The sequence below is a fragment of the Lagopus leucura genome, unplaced genomic scaffold (assembly GCF_019238085.1).
Source record: "Lagopus leucura isolate 7727_CA_CO unplaced genomic scaffold, USGS_WTPT01 Super-Scaffold_760, whole genome shotgun sequence".
In the NCBI taxonomy this organism is placed as follows: domain Eukaryota; kingdom Metazoa; phylum Chordata; class Aves; order Galliformes; family Phasianidae; genus Lagopus; species Lagopus leucura.
Genome location: NW_024962257.1, coordinates 6,238,743 through 6,252,893, shown reverse-complemented (window position 1 = coordinate 6,252,893; position 14,151 = coordinate 6,238,743). Strand labels below are relative to the sequence as shown.

General features: G+C 48.3%; 1 protein-coding gene across 1 annotated transcript in view; it reads left to right on the top strand.

Moving 5' to 3' along the window:
• PKD1 (polycystin 1, transient receptor potential channel interacting) overlaps window positions 1–14,151 on the top strand; it is an 86,048-nt gene that overhangs the window by 47,114 nt on the left and 24,783 nt on the right. The window contains exons 11-19 of the mRNA XM_042864009.1: window positions 144–893; window positions 1,980–2,111; window positions 3,113–3,288; window positions 3,702–3,835; window positions 4,147–7,769; window positions 8,752–8,898; window positions 10,965–11,108; window positions 12,078–12,357; window positions 13,267–13,483. Coding sequence (XP_042719943.1) covers window positions 144–893; window positions 1,980–2,111; window positions 3,113–3,288; window positions 3,702–3,835; window positions 4,147–7,769; window positions 8,752–8,898; window positions 10,965–11,108; window positions 12,078–12,357; window positions 13,267–13,483 — 5,603 coding nt within the window. The remainder of the gene's footprint in view (window positions 1–143; window positions 894–1,979; window positions 2,112–3,112; window positions 3,289–3,701; window positions 3,836–4,146; window positions 7,770–8,751; window positions 8,899–10,964; window positions 11,109–12,077; window positions 12,358–13,266; window positions 13,484–14,151) is intronic.

Genomic DNA, 14,151 nt, shown 5'->3' with positions numbered 1-14,151 from the left:
TTGTTTCTGCATGCAGTGTTTGGATCTGTGGCTTTTCTGTGAGTTTCCTCTTGGCCGTAGATCCAGCTTTGCCCAGGCAAGAGTTAGGTGCTGAGTGCTCTGAAGTTCATGCAGCAAACCAAAAATGTCTCCTCTCCCTGCAGGTCACATTCAGCAAAGATGATGTTTTTGTGAGGGCCATGGATGTCTTGAGTATCCAGCACAATGCAGGCGTGGGCTCATTCCTCCAGTGCCAACCAAGTACCACGTCCCCTTTCAGAACCAATTTTTTTAGAACAAACTCTTCGGATTGGGCACTTGGCCTCCCTGCCAGCTCCATCGGTGCCACCTGGATCCGTAACACTGTTTGCTCTCTCCGAGTTCTCTATGCCAAGGAGCAGCTGGTCCCAATAATCAACCCCCAGAACGCAGGGCTAGCGCATCCAGGACTTTACACAGTCAGCGCCAGCGTGGACAATGGGATCTTCAGTGCCAATCTGTCGTGCAATTTCTGGGTTGCTTCCCAGGTTTCAGGCCTGCGTGTTGTTCACCCAGTTCCTCAAGGTGGCAAGGTGTATGTACCATCCGACCACGTCACCCTGGTGGTCAAAATCTCCTCAGGAATGAATGCAACGGCACGCTGGCTGGGAGAAAACCACACCTTCCCCTTTGAAGGGGCCTGCCCACTGACTATTGCACCGCTGACATCGGACTGTGCCAGAGAGAACAATGACACCTGGTTTGCTATGGTCAGCTTGAGCGGCCTGAAGGAGGGGACAAATACCCATATACTTGTTGCAGAGAATGCCATCAGCTCCCAGAACATCACCATCACAATAAAAGTGGAACAGCCTATCCGTGGGCTGAGGGCCACCCCAGACCCTGAGAGCAGAGTACTCCTAAATACTAGAGTGGTGAGTAGTTACTGGTGCTTCTACTTAGTCATTTTTAGCCTTTACTGCTCGTGGTGTGGGTTTGACTCAAGAGGAGGACAAAGGCTCTGTTCCACACGGGGTCAGGGCGTAGCACTGCTTGCTGCTAAGTGCTGGCTCGTGAGCCATGCAGTCAGCACTGCTCTGGTACATGCATGTGGCAGAAACCACTCATGCTCTCTGGCAGGGAAGCAGCTCAGCTGTATGCTCACTTTAATTCCCTCAGAGATAAGGCAGCGCTTCCGGCAAAGGCAATACTGGCTTTTCATTTTCCCAAGGATTTGATTGGAAAACTGATGCATTTATCAGAGGCCAGTGCTTACCTTGTTTTGATTTGTCAAGGTAGTTCATTCCTTTAGCCATTTTGATTTGCTCTACTGAATCTTTACACCAGCTGACGGAAGTTAGAGACATGTTTCATCCATCCATCAGGGGCTTGGACTTGCTCTGATGTCTTCGGTCTTTTTTTCCCCTCAAATTCCTCATCCCCAGAACTACAGCCAAGCCCTCAGAACCTGTTTAAAAACTGCCCGTCATTATCTGTGAAGCACTGTGTTCAGTTTCTGGCTGCTTATGGCAGAACTCTGTGCCTGCAATTCCTGTTAAGTCTCACACTCCCTGCTCAGGAGGCACTGTAGGAGTAAGGCACTGTTTGGTGCAAGGCAAATATTTTTGTTTTTGGGACAGGCAGCATCTATGGACTAGGGGCAGAGATTGAGTTTGCAGGTGTAGGTAAAGCTGAGCTATTTCTGCAAAGATTTCGGAAAGTTTTCTAGCCAGCAAGAAAGAGACCTGATCAGAAGAGCAGAGCACTAGGATGTGGGAGCAAGTAATACAGCTTTTGCTCCCAGCTTTGTTTTTGGTTTATGGAGTCGGGATCTGCATTGCTCTGTCAGTGGCAAAGCCACAGGTGATCCTGCACCTGTGTCATGCTCTGAGAGCACTGTCTTATGCGTGTGTGATGCCTCCCAGTCTGGCTCTGCTCCTTCTCCAGTCCATCTGGAGATCTGGGAAGCAGTGTGCATGCTTTTCCCTTGCACTAGTATAAAATGTCCTCATGCCTTTCAGAGCTATGTCCCTGTGATGGAAGCCGGGTCAGATGTGACTTTCCGATGGACGGTAGATGATAAACCATCTTTCACTTTTTACAATGTTGTCTTCAACGTTATCTACCAAAGCCCAGCTGTGTACAAGCTTTCGGTAAGCCGAAATACCATAATACCATTTTAATCCTGGGTTTCCATTTCATCCCACAAGCTAAGCAGGAAAAGGAGCAGGGAGAGAAGGCAGCAGAGCTTTCTGCAGACAGCCTGTCCCATTCAGGAGCTGTCAGTAGTGCAGGTCCATGCCGTGTGCTCCGGTTGAGTTGAGGAGATTTTCACTGTGCTCCTAACAAGCTCATCTGCTCTTCCTTGCAAATGCACATATTAAGTTTCTTCTTATGGCTTCCTTTCCTGCTGACTTCTCCGTCTTTCTTACCTTTGCCTTCTCCTTTTTTTTTCCATCTTCTCCTTTCTGATCACTGAACATCTGTCCTTATTCCTTCCCAGTAAGCATGAGGCAGTGAGCCCCACAGCAGGAGATGCGCATGCTGAACCATGCAGGGGTAGAATTCAAATGTAAGATCTTCATAGCCAAGACAGAGCTTCTGCCACGAGCTCTTCTGGTCTTTGTCCTGTCCACTTTCTTCTAGTGCAGTCAGGAACACCAGAAGAAGGATAGAGCAAAAAGTCTAGACAGAGGAAAGTGTCTCCTGTGGAACAGGAGTTTATCTCTGGCCAGAACACCTTTCTGGTTCTTGCTACGTACTGCCATGCAAAGTCTTGGTCTGGCTAAAGGCTGCTTAATATGTTTGTGAGTAGTGGCTGAAGAGACACCAGCCCTAGCTCCGAAGGCACATTTGCACTAATTTTCTGCGTACTGCACTATGCTGACAAGTCCTTCCTTGGAGTAGTATAGCATCAAAAGTGTGGGTCTAGCAAGAGGTGGCTTTGCCAGATAGGTGACCTTCCAGTCTATGCTGCTTTCCAGAGCCTTTCAGGCTATTGCTTCTGCCTCCCTGTCCCACAGGCTACTCTTCTCTGGCCTAACCTGCTGCCTGCCTGGGGGGATCTCTTCCACGCGGTGAAGCCCCACTCTGAGGAGAGGGCATCATGGCAAGGAGATTCCAAGTGCGTTCTTTGTCCCACTGTCCTCCCCAGCTCACCGCCTCCAACCACGTCAGTAACTTTACAGTCAACTACAACGTCACAGTGGAGATGATGAATAAGATGAAGAACCTGACTGTGTTGGGCATCCCGCCGGTCCTCCCTCAGAACAGCACCGTGGAGTTTACAGCAAGAGTTCAGGTTGATTCAGCTGTGGATGCTATGTTCCTGTGAGTCCTTTGCAAGTTGCCTGAACGTAGGATCTTGCTGTGCATGGCTTACCAGCTTTCCTGTGTTATTTCTTCTCCCTGGGATAGTTGATTTCAAATGTCCGTTTCTTCATCTGCTGTCTAGGTAGTTCCTGGAAATCTGATTCAGTCTCACTGGTTGGGAACTGTACTTGAAGCCTGAAATAATTTTCTTTTAAAGGATTTCTATATTGCTTCAATATTCACTATCTCTTCTTTTTAGCAGTGCTGTGCTCCTCTGACAGCCATGGCTCTGCAGCATTGGCATAGCTACTTCTTTGATATTTGGTGTTACACTTGTTGTGTTTTTTTCTGAAAACCCTCACCTAATGCCTGAAAGACTCAGGCCTGGGGCTTTTGTGGTGTAGTGCAACGTGGTCTGTATGTTTCTCCAGGTGGGATTTTGGAGATGGCATCCAGGAGACATACCAGTTCACACCTCCCTACAACAAGTCTTTCCTTGTTCCTGAACCCAGTGTCCACGAGGTTATAATTGAGCACAATGTGTCACACATCTATGAATACCCAGGTAAGCTCAGGCTGGTTGTTTAGGGAAGAAAGAACTCAAATGTTTTTGTTTCAATATGTCACAAGGCATCTTCAAATAAAACAGTAGCTTTGAAGTCATTACATTGTTCCTGAGCAAACTGCCACATTGCATGGCCTGGTGATTCCTGCTTGTCCTGGAACAGAGGAGGGAAGCAGAGGGTGTGTGCGGTGCAGGAACAGAGCATCTCCCTGGAACTGCCCCTCACATTCCCATTCTGTTGCGGCACTGAAAATGCTGTTGCACGAGCACTGCTCTCATCACTGTTCTTTTTCTGTTCTTTTCCTGTGCAGGTGATTACATCCTGGTGGTTCAAGTGTCAAATCAGTTTGAGAACCTCACCTGCTTGACCCCAGTTAGCGTCCACAGTTATTTGGTTGATGTGCAAATAGAAACAGTGAAGGATGTTTTAGTTGTAAACCGTTCGGTCACTTTCAGAGCCATTCCACTGCCATCTCCCTATGGTGTCTTGTACACCTGGGACTTCGGGGACGGGTCCTCACTGGTGACAGAGAGCCAGTCTACGGTGACATACAGCTACTCCAGCAGGGGTGTATATAATATCACTGTGTCAGCAAACAACACCGTAAGCAGCGTGGAGACAGTTGAGTGTTACCAGGTGTTTGAAGAGATAACTGGGCTCCATGTTTCAGCAGATGAGGTGGCAGAGGTGGGTGCAACTGTAACCCTTAATGCTTCAGTACAGACTGGAGACAGTATCACCTGGATATTTGATATGGGGGATGGGACGGTGCTGAGGAGTCAGGTGCCAGTGGTGGAACACGTGTACACAAAGGACATCAACTGCACTGTGAACGTGACAGCTGTGAATCCTGTGAACTCCGTCTCCCAAACTGTTCCTGTTTGGATATTTGTCCTGGAAGTACTCAAAATAGACCCTACTTCTTGCATTCTTGAGCACCCAGATGTGCAGCTCACTGCATACGTGACAGGGAATCCCAATGAATACATCTTTGATTGGACCTTTGGAGATGGCTCATCCAATGTCACGATCAGCGGGGACCCTGTAGTGATGCATAACTTCACACGAAGTGGGACATTCCCCTTGTCCCTGACTCTCTCAAGCAGGTTTAACAAGGCTCATTATTTCACCAGTGTCTGTGTGGAGCCAGAGATAGTCAATGTCACGCTCCTCCCTTCCAAGCAGTTTGTGAGGCTTGGTGAGGAGTGCAGCTTTCAGGTCAGTGCTATGCCCCTCTACCAGTACCGATACCGCTGGGATTTTGGCAACAATGAGTCCACTAGGTCGAGTGGAACTGAAGTGAGCTACAACTACAAGAGCACAGGGGTCTTCCTGGTTACAGTGACCGTCTCCAACAATGTCTCTTTCAACAATGACACGGCGTTTGTGGAAGTCCAGGAGCCAGTTGGGGTAGCAAAGATTGAATATAATGGGACGAAGGTTTTAGAGCTGAACCAGATCTACCTGTTCTCTGCCAGCATGAATGGAACCAAAGTGAATTACTTTTGGGACTTTGGAGATGGCATTACCCAGCCTGGTCAAATCACTACCCACTCCTACAACAATACTGGCCATTACACTATTAGTGTGACAGGCCAGAATGATGTGAGCACTAATGAAACCAGGATGGACGTCACAGTGAAACATCGGCTACATGGGATTACCATCAATGCCAGCAGGACAATTGTGCCTTTAAATGGTTCAGTGAGTTTTGTGGCCACGCTTGCAGCTGGCAGTGCCATCCGCTACTCTTGGATCCTCTGTGACCGGTGCACTCCTATCCAAGGCTCCTCCACAATTTCCTACACCTTTCGCTCCGTGGGCACATTCAATGTCATTGTGACTGCAGAGAATGAGATCAGCTCATTGCAGGACAGTATCTATGTCTACGTCTTGGAACAGATTGAAGGCCTGCAGGTGGTTAGCAGTGACCTGGTGGAGGATCTCTATTTCCCAACTAACAAAACACTCCATCTGCATGCGGTAGTGAGAGAGGGAACAAACATTTCTTATAGCTGGATAGCCCAAAAAGATGGCAATGCTGTGCAGACATCCACTGGGAAAACCTTCTCCTTGAATGTCTTAGAAGCCGGAAACTACACTGTCTATCTGAAAGCTACTAACATGCTGGGATGCGCAACTGCCAACAAGACATTGGAATTCATTGAAAGCCTTGGTCTTCTAAAGCCATATGCCTTCCCCAACCCAGTCGCTGTTAATACATCTGTTAACATTAGTGCCACCGTAACCAGCGGCACTGGTATCATGTATATTTGGTACCTGGAGGATGGCTTCTCTCCTGTTACATCTGAATCCTTTATCATACATTCCTTCCAAAGCCCTGGAACTATGGAGGTTGTAATTGGAGCAGAAAACAAGCTGGATTCAACGAACGCAACAATTAGTATCTATGTAGAGGAGGTCATAGAGGAACTGAGTATAGGGACTGCAGAACTGGACTGTAGGTATGTCTCATCAGGCTCCACTGTGGTCTTTGAAGGAGAGCTGCAGAAGGGAACTGAAGTGATGTGGCTTTGGGAGGTACCGAATGGCACACTGACAGGCCAATCCGTGGCAGTCATGTTCCCCACAGCAGGGTTTTACACAGTCTATCTAAATGCATCAAATGACATCAGCTGGGCTGTAGCCAGCAGGAATATCTCTGTGCTTGACAGGATTCAAGGACTGGAAGTTATTGCCAGCAAGAAGGTGGTAGAGCCAGGTGAGCAGGTCACCTTTGTGATCAGGATGTCGTCGGGTACCTCTGTGAGTTACTTGGTGAGCATAAGTGGGGACTATTCCGTAGTGCTCAATGGGTCCAAGTATACGCATGAGTTCACCAAGAGTGGCGACTATCTGGTGACAGTGACAGTGCAAAACCAAATCAGTATTGCTTATGCCCAGGTGCTCATCTCGGTTCTGGAGGCCGTCCGCGATATCAGGCTCCTAAACTGCTGTGAGCGAGGCATTCCCACGGGTATGGAGAAGAGCTTCAGTGCCCAGGTGGGGAGCGGCTCTCGGGTGTTGTTCTCCTGGCAGTTCTCCCTGTGGAAGGAGCAGGGCCGCTCCGTGGTCACTGCAGCAGGAGAAAGTGTTTCCTACACTCCAGAAGCTGCAGGGCTGCTTGAAATTCACCTCAGGGCCTTCAATGACCTGGGAGGTATCAATATCACCAGAACCATCCAGGTCCAAGACCCAATACTCCAAGTCTCCCTCACTGCCTCCAACGCCTTTGTCAATAGGACAGCGCTGTTTGAAGCATCAGTGATGCCCAGTGGCAGGGGTGTTGAGTTCCTGTGGACGTTTGGGGATGGCTCTTCCACTCAAATGACCAGGGTTGCAGTGGCCAACTATTCTTACCTGAGCCCTGGGGATTACCTGGTGGAGGTGAATGCCACCAACCTCATCAGCTTCTTCATAGCCCAACTCACTGTCACCGTCAAGGTCCTGGAATGTGAGGAGCCAGAGGTGGAGCTGGCCTTGCCCCCTCAAGTGGTGATGAAGCGGTCCCAGAGGAATTACCTAGAGGCACAGCTCGACCTGCGGGGATGCATCAAGTATCAGACGGAGCACCTATGGGAGATATACCGAGCACCCAGCTGTCTGCACCTGGATGACTCCAGCAGGATCCATCTGCCAAACGTTGATGTGAACAGGCCGCAGCTTGTTATACCAAAGCTTGCCCTGGAAGTTGGGAGCTACTGCTTTGTCTTCATTGTCTCCTTTGGAGATACTCCACTGTCCAAAAGCATCTTTGCCAATGTGACCATGATACCGAGTAAGCTGGTCCCAATCATTGATGGGGGGTCATACCGTGTATGGTCCAACACTCAAGACTTAATCTTGGATGGGGAGAAATCCTATGACCCAAACTTGGATGATGGTGAACAGACTCCGTTGTTTTACCAGTGGTCTTGTACGTTCTCCTCCAAGGTAAGAGCATTTTTGCACAGCCACAGAGGTGATCATTTGGGAGTTCTGGCTGCGTGTCAGCTTCAGTATATATGTGTTAGCATCTGTGTTGAAATAGTGTCAATGGGAGCTATTGTGAGCATCTTTAACAAAGCTGCTTGGGAAGAAGGGTTGCAAATACTACCCAATTCCCAGCTCAGAGCAGTGGTACAGAAGTTTTTGTGAGGAGCTGTGCAATGCAGCCCACTGTAGTTCAGCATTGCACACCCTCCCTGTGTGCTTCAGAAACATTTGCACTGGAAGCCAGAGGCATTCACTTTGCTGCTTCCTTTGTTCTTGGCTTCTGCTTCAGGTTCAGTGTAACATCTTCCATAACCTGAAGGAATCACAGAGCTGCTGACTGCTGTCCAAAGGGTGGAGGACTCTGGTCTCTTTTCTGTGAACAGTTAGATGTCTGATAGCAACAGTTAGACTTTAGAGGAGTAGGCACAAGCCAAAACATCGTGCCTGTCACCCTCACACTGAGATGATGTGATGCTGTAGTGGATAAGGGGCAGGGGAGTTGTGCCCTTCACATTTGCATGGGCGATTCTCATCGGGAGAATATTTTAACTGAATGCAGGATTATTTTCCTTGGACAAGATTATTGTTTTCTATCTTTACAAAGTGAAAATATGTGAAATATGTGTGGATGAGACTTTCAAGTTTAATTTGTGTTGTTTAGCAATGTTTATGAAGTATTTGATGGAAGAGTCAGTTGCTATAAATGAAGAAACTGAAACTTGGAAGCAATGCAGGAGTGTTCATACTAACCTGAAGAGTAGGTTAATGCGCTTTGTCATTCACACACCACCCCGTGTGTCCCACCCTGGTGGTGGCATTGCACAGACAGCTTTGTGATGGTAACTGGGCTTGGTGTGGACCTGAATGTTTTGGCTGTGGACTAACCCGATGTACACCCGTATCAAGGAGGGTTTGAAAGTTCTTTTCTCCTTGCAAGCAGAGCTCGGCTGCAGGGTGCTCTCTGAATTTCAGTGCCAAGGGAGGAAATGTCACAATTCCCAAAGCTGTATTAGAAGCAGATGTGGAGTATACTTTCAACCTCACTGTCTGGAAGGAGGGTATGAATCCTGAGGCAACAAATCAAACCGTACGTATCACAGAACTCTGTTGCTTTCTGCCTGTGTGTGCCCATTGCTGCTTTCCCAGCCTGATCCCAGGGGCAGTACCAGTTCAGCTCAGTGCTCTGGAAGGCACTGGAGTGCCTCAGAGATGCAGGGGAAATTGAATTTAGGGCATTGCTGGGGCTACGAAAGCAATCCTGTCCTGGTCATTGGCAGAGACAGGTGCAGATGTTTCCATGATATATTCACCTTACGCAGCACTTTTTTCTTGTCCTGCCAAGTCCCTGTTGTTCCTTCCTGCAGACCTTGGGTTAGTCTCACTGTACAGCCCTGGTGTTCATGACCCAGCCCTGGGCTGGCTGCGGTTCCTGGGACCAGGGGTCTGCAGCAACACATCTGCTGTGGGAAAACACAAAAGATCCCGTGGTCAGTAGTTGTTCCACTGCTATACGCAGTCCTGAGCTCTTCATGTGAAGGTTACCAAGCTCTTCCCTGATTTTTGCTTCCTAAATGCTAATCCTTAATTTCACTGTCCTTCTGGATGTTATTAAGGGAGGATTTCTTAAGTGCATGTTGTTTATGTCAAATTAAACCTAACACTGAATGCATCTGCAGTCCGACAGCAGCTATGGTTTATGTCAGTAACATTCATCATGGTGTGTTTGGCAATTAGAGATATAGTTAGTCTGAAAGTGGAAATTCTTACTGCCTGGGTTTTAAACCAAAGCTGGAGGATAAAAAGAAAAAAATTGAATTGATAGTCTTTCAAGGACATTCCGTACTATCTGGTTTCCATGCATGAGTGCAAAACAATGATTCCAGTTTAATAGGAAATTTGCGAATACCGTAGGAATGAATGAAGCTTCGATGCACTCCGGCTCAGTGCTGTGGAATATTTATTCTCTTTTAAAAGTTGCCATACTGAGTAATGTCTTCATTACTGTCTTTCTTTGACGTTGGAATGTTCATTATGCTGGGGAGGAGGGTTCTGTCCCATGCTGGACGGCCCCGTTTCCTAGGGGATCAAATGACTTTAGGCAAAGAATGGGGATGTTAGCCCCAGCTCTCTGGAGAAGCTGGCTCTTCCATCTGCGGAGCAAAAAGCATTTGATGCATGGTGGGAGTTGCATCTAGCTAATTTTGCCATCGTTTCTGTTTCTCAGGGATATGAATAGTGTCAGAAATGCTTACACAAAGCAATCAAGAGCCCAGGGGTCAAGACATGGGATACAGCATGTACTTCAACACCAAGCTCCATAGATCAGAGCAGAAACTGGGAAGGTGGCCTCTGTGGCCATCCTGGAGGGAGCAGGTGCTGGCTTTGCACAGCAAAGAATGTCCTCTGCAAACTCACGCTCTCTGGCTTGCCCTCAGCCCTCTCTTATTCTGAGCTGTAGATGCTTCCCACGTAGCAGCCTTTCCAGGACCCATGGCAGAGACAGGTGCAGGTGTTTCCATGATATATTCACCTTACAGTGCAGAGCACTCGTGCTCCTGGGTGCTCTGCACAAAGGTGCAGTCCCTCAGGGCAGGCACTGCATAGCTGCAGAGATGAGGCCAAGAGTTTGGCCAACAGAAAACAAAGGAGAGTTGCAGTTGCTTCCTGGAGCTGGTGCTCACCATATGTTCAATGTGCACTAAAATGGAGGCTCTCCTCCTCCTGTTTACATTTCTCCAAGCTGCAACACAGATCCCTTCTTTGTAGGACTGACAGCTGTTGAGAGATGGTCAGAACAGCGAAGTGCGTCAGGTAGCATCTTTCCCACCCTAAAGGACAAGCAGGGTTTAGGGCAATTTGAGAATGAGTTATATTTAAAAATATAAATAAAGTAAACCTAGAATCTTCTAGATTGGCCCAGCTTGGCATTGTGTGGCTCTCAAAAATTAGTGGTGGAAGAAAAGTGATGTAGCTTATGTCTGACATGAATTTCTTTGGGAATCCCTTTCTGCTGTTTCCATAGCACATACTGGGCTGGTGCAGAGCATCTCCTGCTTGAAAACCAGGTGCTGCAATGTCTGTTTACTTGTTAGATGTCTCTATTCTTGTCCCCCAGCATCTCTGATCTCCTGATGGAGCCTCTTGCTTTCCCAGGTATTTATCAAGAGGGGAGGAGTCCCGATTGTATCCCTGGAGTGTGTTTCTTGCAAAGCTCAGTCTGTCTACGAAGTAAGCAAAAGCTCCTATGTCTACCTGGAGGGGACCTGCCAGAACTGCCACAATGACTCCAAGATTGGGGTAAAGTGCTCAGCAATGCTGATTGTTGGTTTGCATTTGGTAGACTTCAGGGAGAAGGGGACAGTCAGACAGGACAGGGCAGAACGACCAGGTCCTCTGGCAAGCTGTCAGAACATGCCCTTCCCCAGGGTTGTGCTGGCTGCATCCTGGTGGAGATGTCTGCTCTGGGGGTCTGGAGGCTGTGGAACACACAGCCCATCACTTCTACATCAGTCTCTGCCTGCATCTACTAAGGACAAGTCCTGACTTAGCCCAGGCCATGAATGACCAGCTCTTTTTACACAAGGGCACTTTTTTCCCCTGAGAGATCAGTAAAGCATTTTCTTCTCCCTGCTAGTTGGTGTGTTACACGTTATTCTGGTTGTTCAAGCAGAGGTTGTTCAGTCTGTTCTGATTCCCTAAGTCCCTTGTGCTCTCTAATTATAGATTCCACTAAGCATCATCTCTGCAACCTGTTGAGTGAAATGGGTCTTAGAAGTGGAAGTCCCATTGTGTGTGCTAAGCTGTATTGCTCCCAGCAGGCCAAGCATGTACCTGCATGGCATTTTCTGGCTGGCTCTCTCAGCAGTCCTCTTGTTATCACAATTGTGCTATTAACAGTAACTGTCCAGGACACGTTCAGCTTACAGCACATAAAACATGGTGTCCCATGGAGACTCCACGAGTACTTAATTTATTTCCTGTGTTTTGTATTCTGTATTATGAAATATTCTGTCGGAGGGTGATGTAATCCCAGAGACTACAGTAGATCTCACAGTGGAAATATTCCCATCAGACGTTTTGGAAAAGTTCCAGTTCTTGTTGCCGTAGCACACGAGACTAAGGCTGAATTATCAACTGCAAATTTGGCAGACGCTCCCACTAGAAATCTGTTGCTTTTTATAAGAGACTCAATCTGAAAACATTTTAGGGACATAACTTCAGATTTAAACAAAACCTCTCCTGTCTTTCCCTTCTTCATCTCTGTAGAGATGGGCAGCGCACAGCTTTAAAAACAAGTCTCTCATCCTGGACAAAAAAACTACCTCCACTGGTGATACGGGAATGAACCTGGTCTTGAGGCAAGGGGCACTGAAGGATGGGGAGGGCTATACTTTTACCCTTCACATCACAGACCTCACAACAGGGGAGGAAGGGTTTGCTTCCATTGACCTGCTCCCCAACCAGCCGCCCATCAATGGATCCTGCCAGCTGTCTCCCAGAGGACCGCTCAGGGCACTGATGGCAAAGGTGCACTTTGAGTGTACAGGTGAGTGTGCTGGGCGCTTGCCAGCCCTTTCCTATGCCTTGTGAGTTACCAGCTGCCTTTATTCCCACAGTTGTTTTGTTTTCCCTTAGCTCATACCCCAGGACATTTTAAGTGAGATGTGAGTTCAGGAGTGGACCTTTCTTTCACTGTTCCCCTAAGCTTGGACCACGAGCAGTTGTGCTCAAATTAAGGCACCCTGTAGAAATCATGGTGGCAGAAAGGCACTTTTTTTACACCTAACCCATGTAGTTGAATAGCAGTAGATGAGCCAGGATAGTGCTTGTGGAAGAAAGTGGTGTTTCAAGGGCAGGAAAAAGAGGATACATGCCCAAAACAGTCTCACAGATCTGTGAAGAGTAAAGACAAAGCACTGGGCCCATCTCTGTCATATGGGCTAGATATTCCCATCAGCAGTTATCTTCTCGACCAGCTGCAGAGACAGCAACAAAGAATCCAGCTTTGGAAAAATGGCCTGGCTGATGGTCTGTAGTTTAGTGCCAAGTGCCTCCAAAAGCCTTCTTTCCCCATAAGATTAGAGGTTAATGTTCTCTGTGCACAAATACTGGGAAGCCACGCCACAGAGGAAATGACGAGTTCTGCTGGGTCTGGGAAGGCTGCTCCCTGATGCACAGTTCGAGTAGAGGAGAAGCAGCAGTAGATTCCCTGTGTTGTGGCTGCGACTTTGGGCTGGGCGATGCAGAACGATCATGAAATCAGTACATTTGGTGTGGTGGGAATTTTAGGTTTCTGCCCAGTGCAGCAAGCCCTGACAGAGCCACGCGCTTTACACTGCAAGCCCTGAAAACACTGTCCAACCTGGTGGAGTCCTTAAGCTGTCCCAGCCAAGGGCTCCAGGGTGGTGACAGCAGCTCCCCAGTGCCCTTGAGTGTGTTTGGGTTTGTTTTGCAGGCTGGCGGGACACAGAGAGTGCAGAGGACCCACTGGTGTACATCCTCCTGGCGTCTCGCCACCGCGCTGGGCACTACCATGAGTTCTGTGTGTACAAAGGCAGCCGTGCTGAGCACAGCGCCTTCCTGCCTCCGGGCTTTCACGAGAGTGGCTTCGTGGTGTCTGTGTCAGTCCTCGTTCAGGACCAACTGGGAGCGACTGTGGTGGCCATTAACCAGTAAGGCTGGGGAGGGGCTGGGTTGAGTCTGCACACAGTTCCTGAATCACTGCCTCGTGCCTGAACTGCTAGCTCCCTTTTTGAAGGGCTCAGCATTTTCTGGGTGAGATATCTCCAGATGAGTCTCAACAAACAGGAGATGATGCTGCCACAGACAGCCCCAGTCTTTGTGGATCATCTCTAAAAGGGCAGCCTTTTTCCCTAAAGTTATTGCTTTCCTGACCTCCCACTTAATTTCCTGATGGCACTTTGATTTGATTATGGCACAACATCATATTTTTGGAAGACCTATTCGTGCTCTGCCACCTTTCCTGCATCAAGAGCCCACCAATGAAGTTGGCAGCAGCAAGCACAGGTACTGTGGGTGGTCTTGCTGTGCTGAGAGCCAGGGGAAATTTCTGTAGCCGAGGTGAAGAGCACGTAAGTTTGAATAGGCTGAAAGGGATTGCAGTTCAAGCCTCAGCAGGGCTATAAAATCTCCTATCCAATGGTTTCCAGCATGCTCCATGCAGGTGACAAATGCCCAGGAGTCTTCAGGCAGTGTTCTGAGCTATTCTCAATGCTTCCTGGTGTAGCTGTGTGCCTGCTCCTTCTCCAGGCTGATCTGTAGTCCCATTCTCCTGAGAAGGAGTGTGTAGTTCTGCAGTGCCTATGGAGGAGAATCTGTG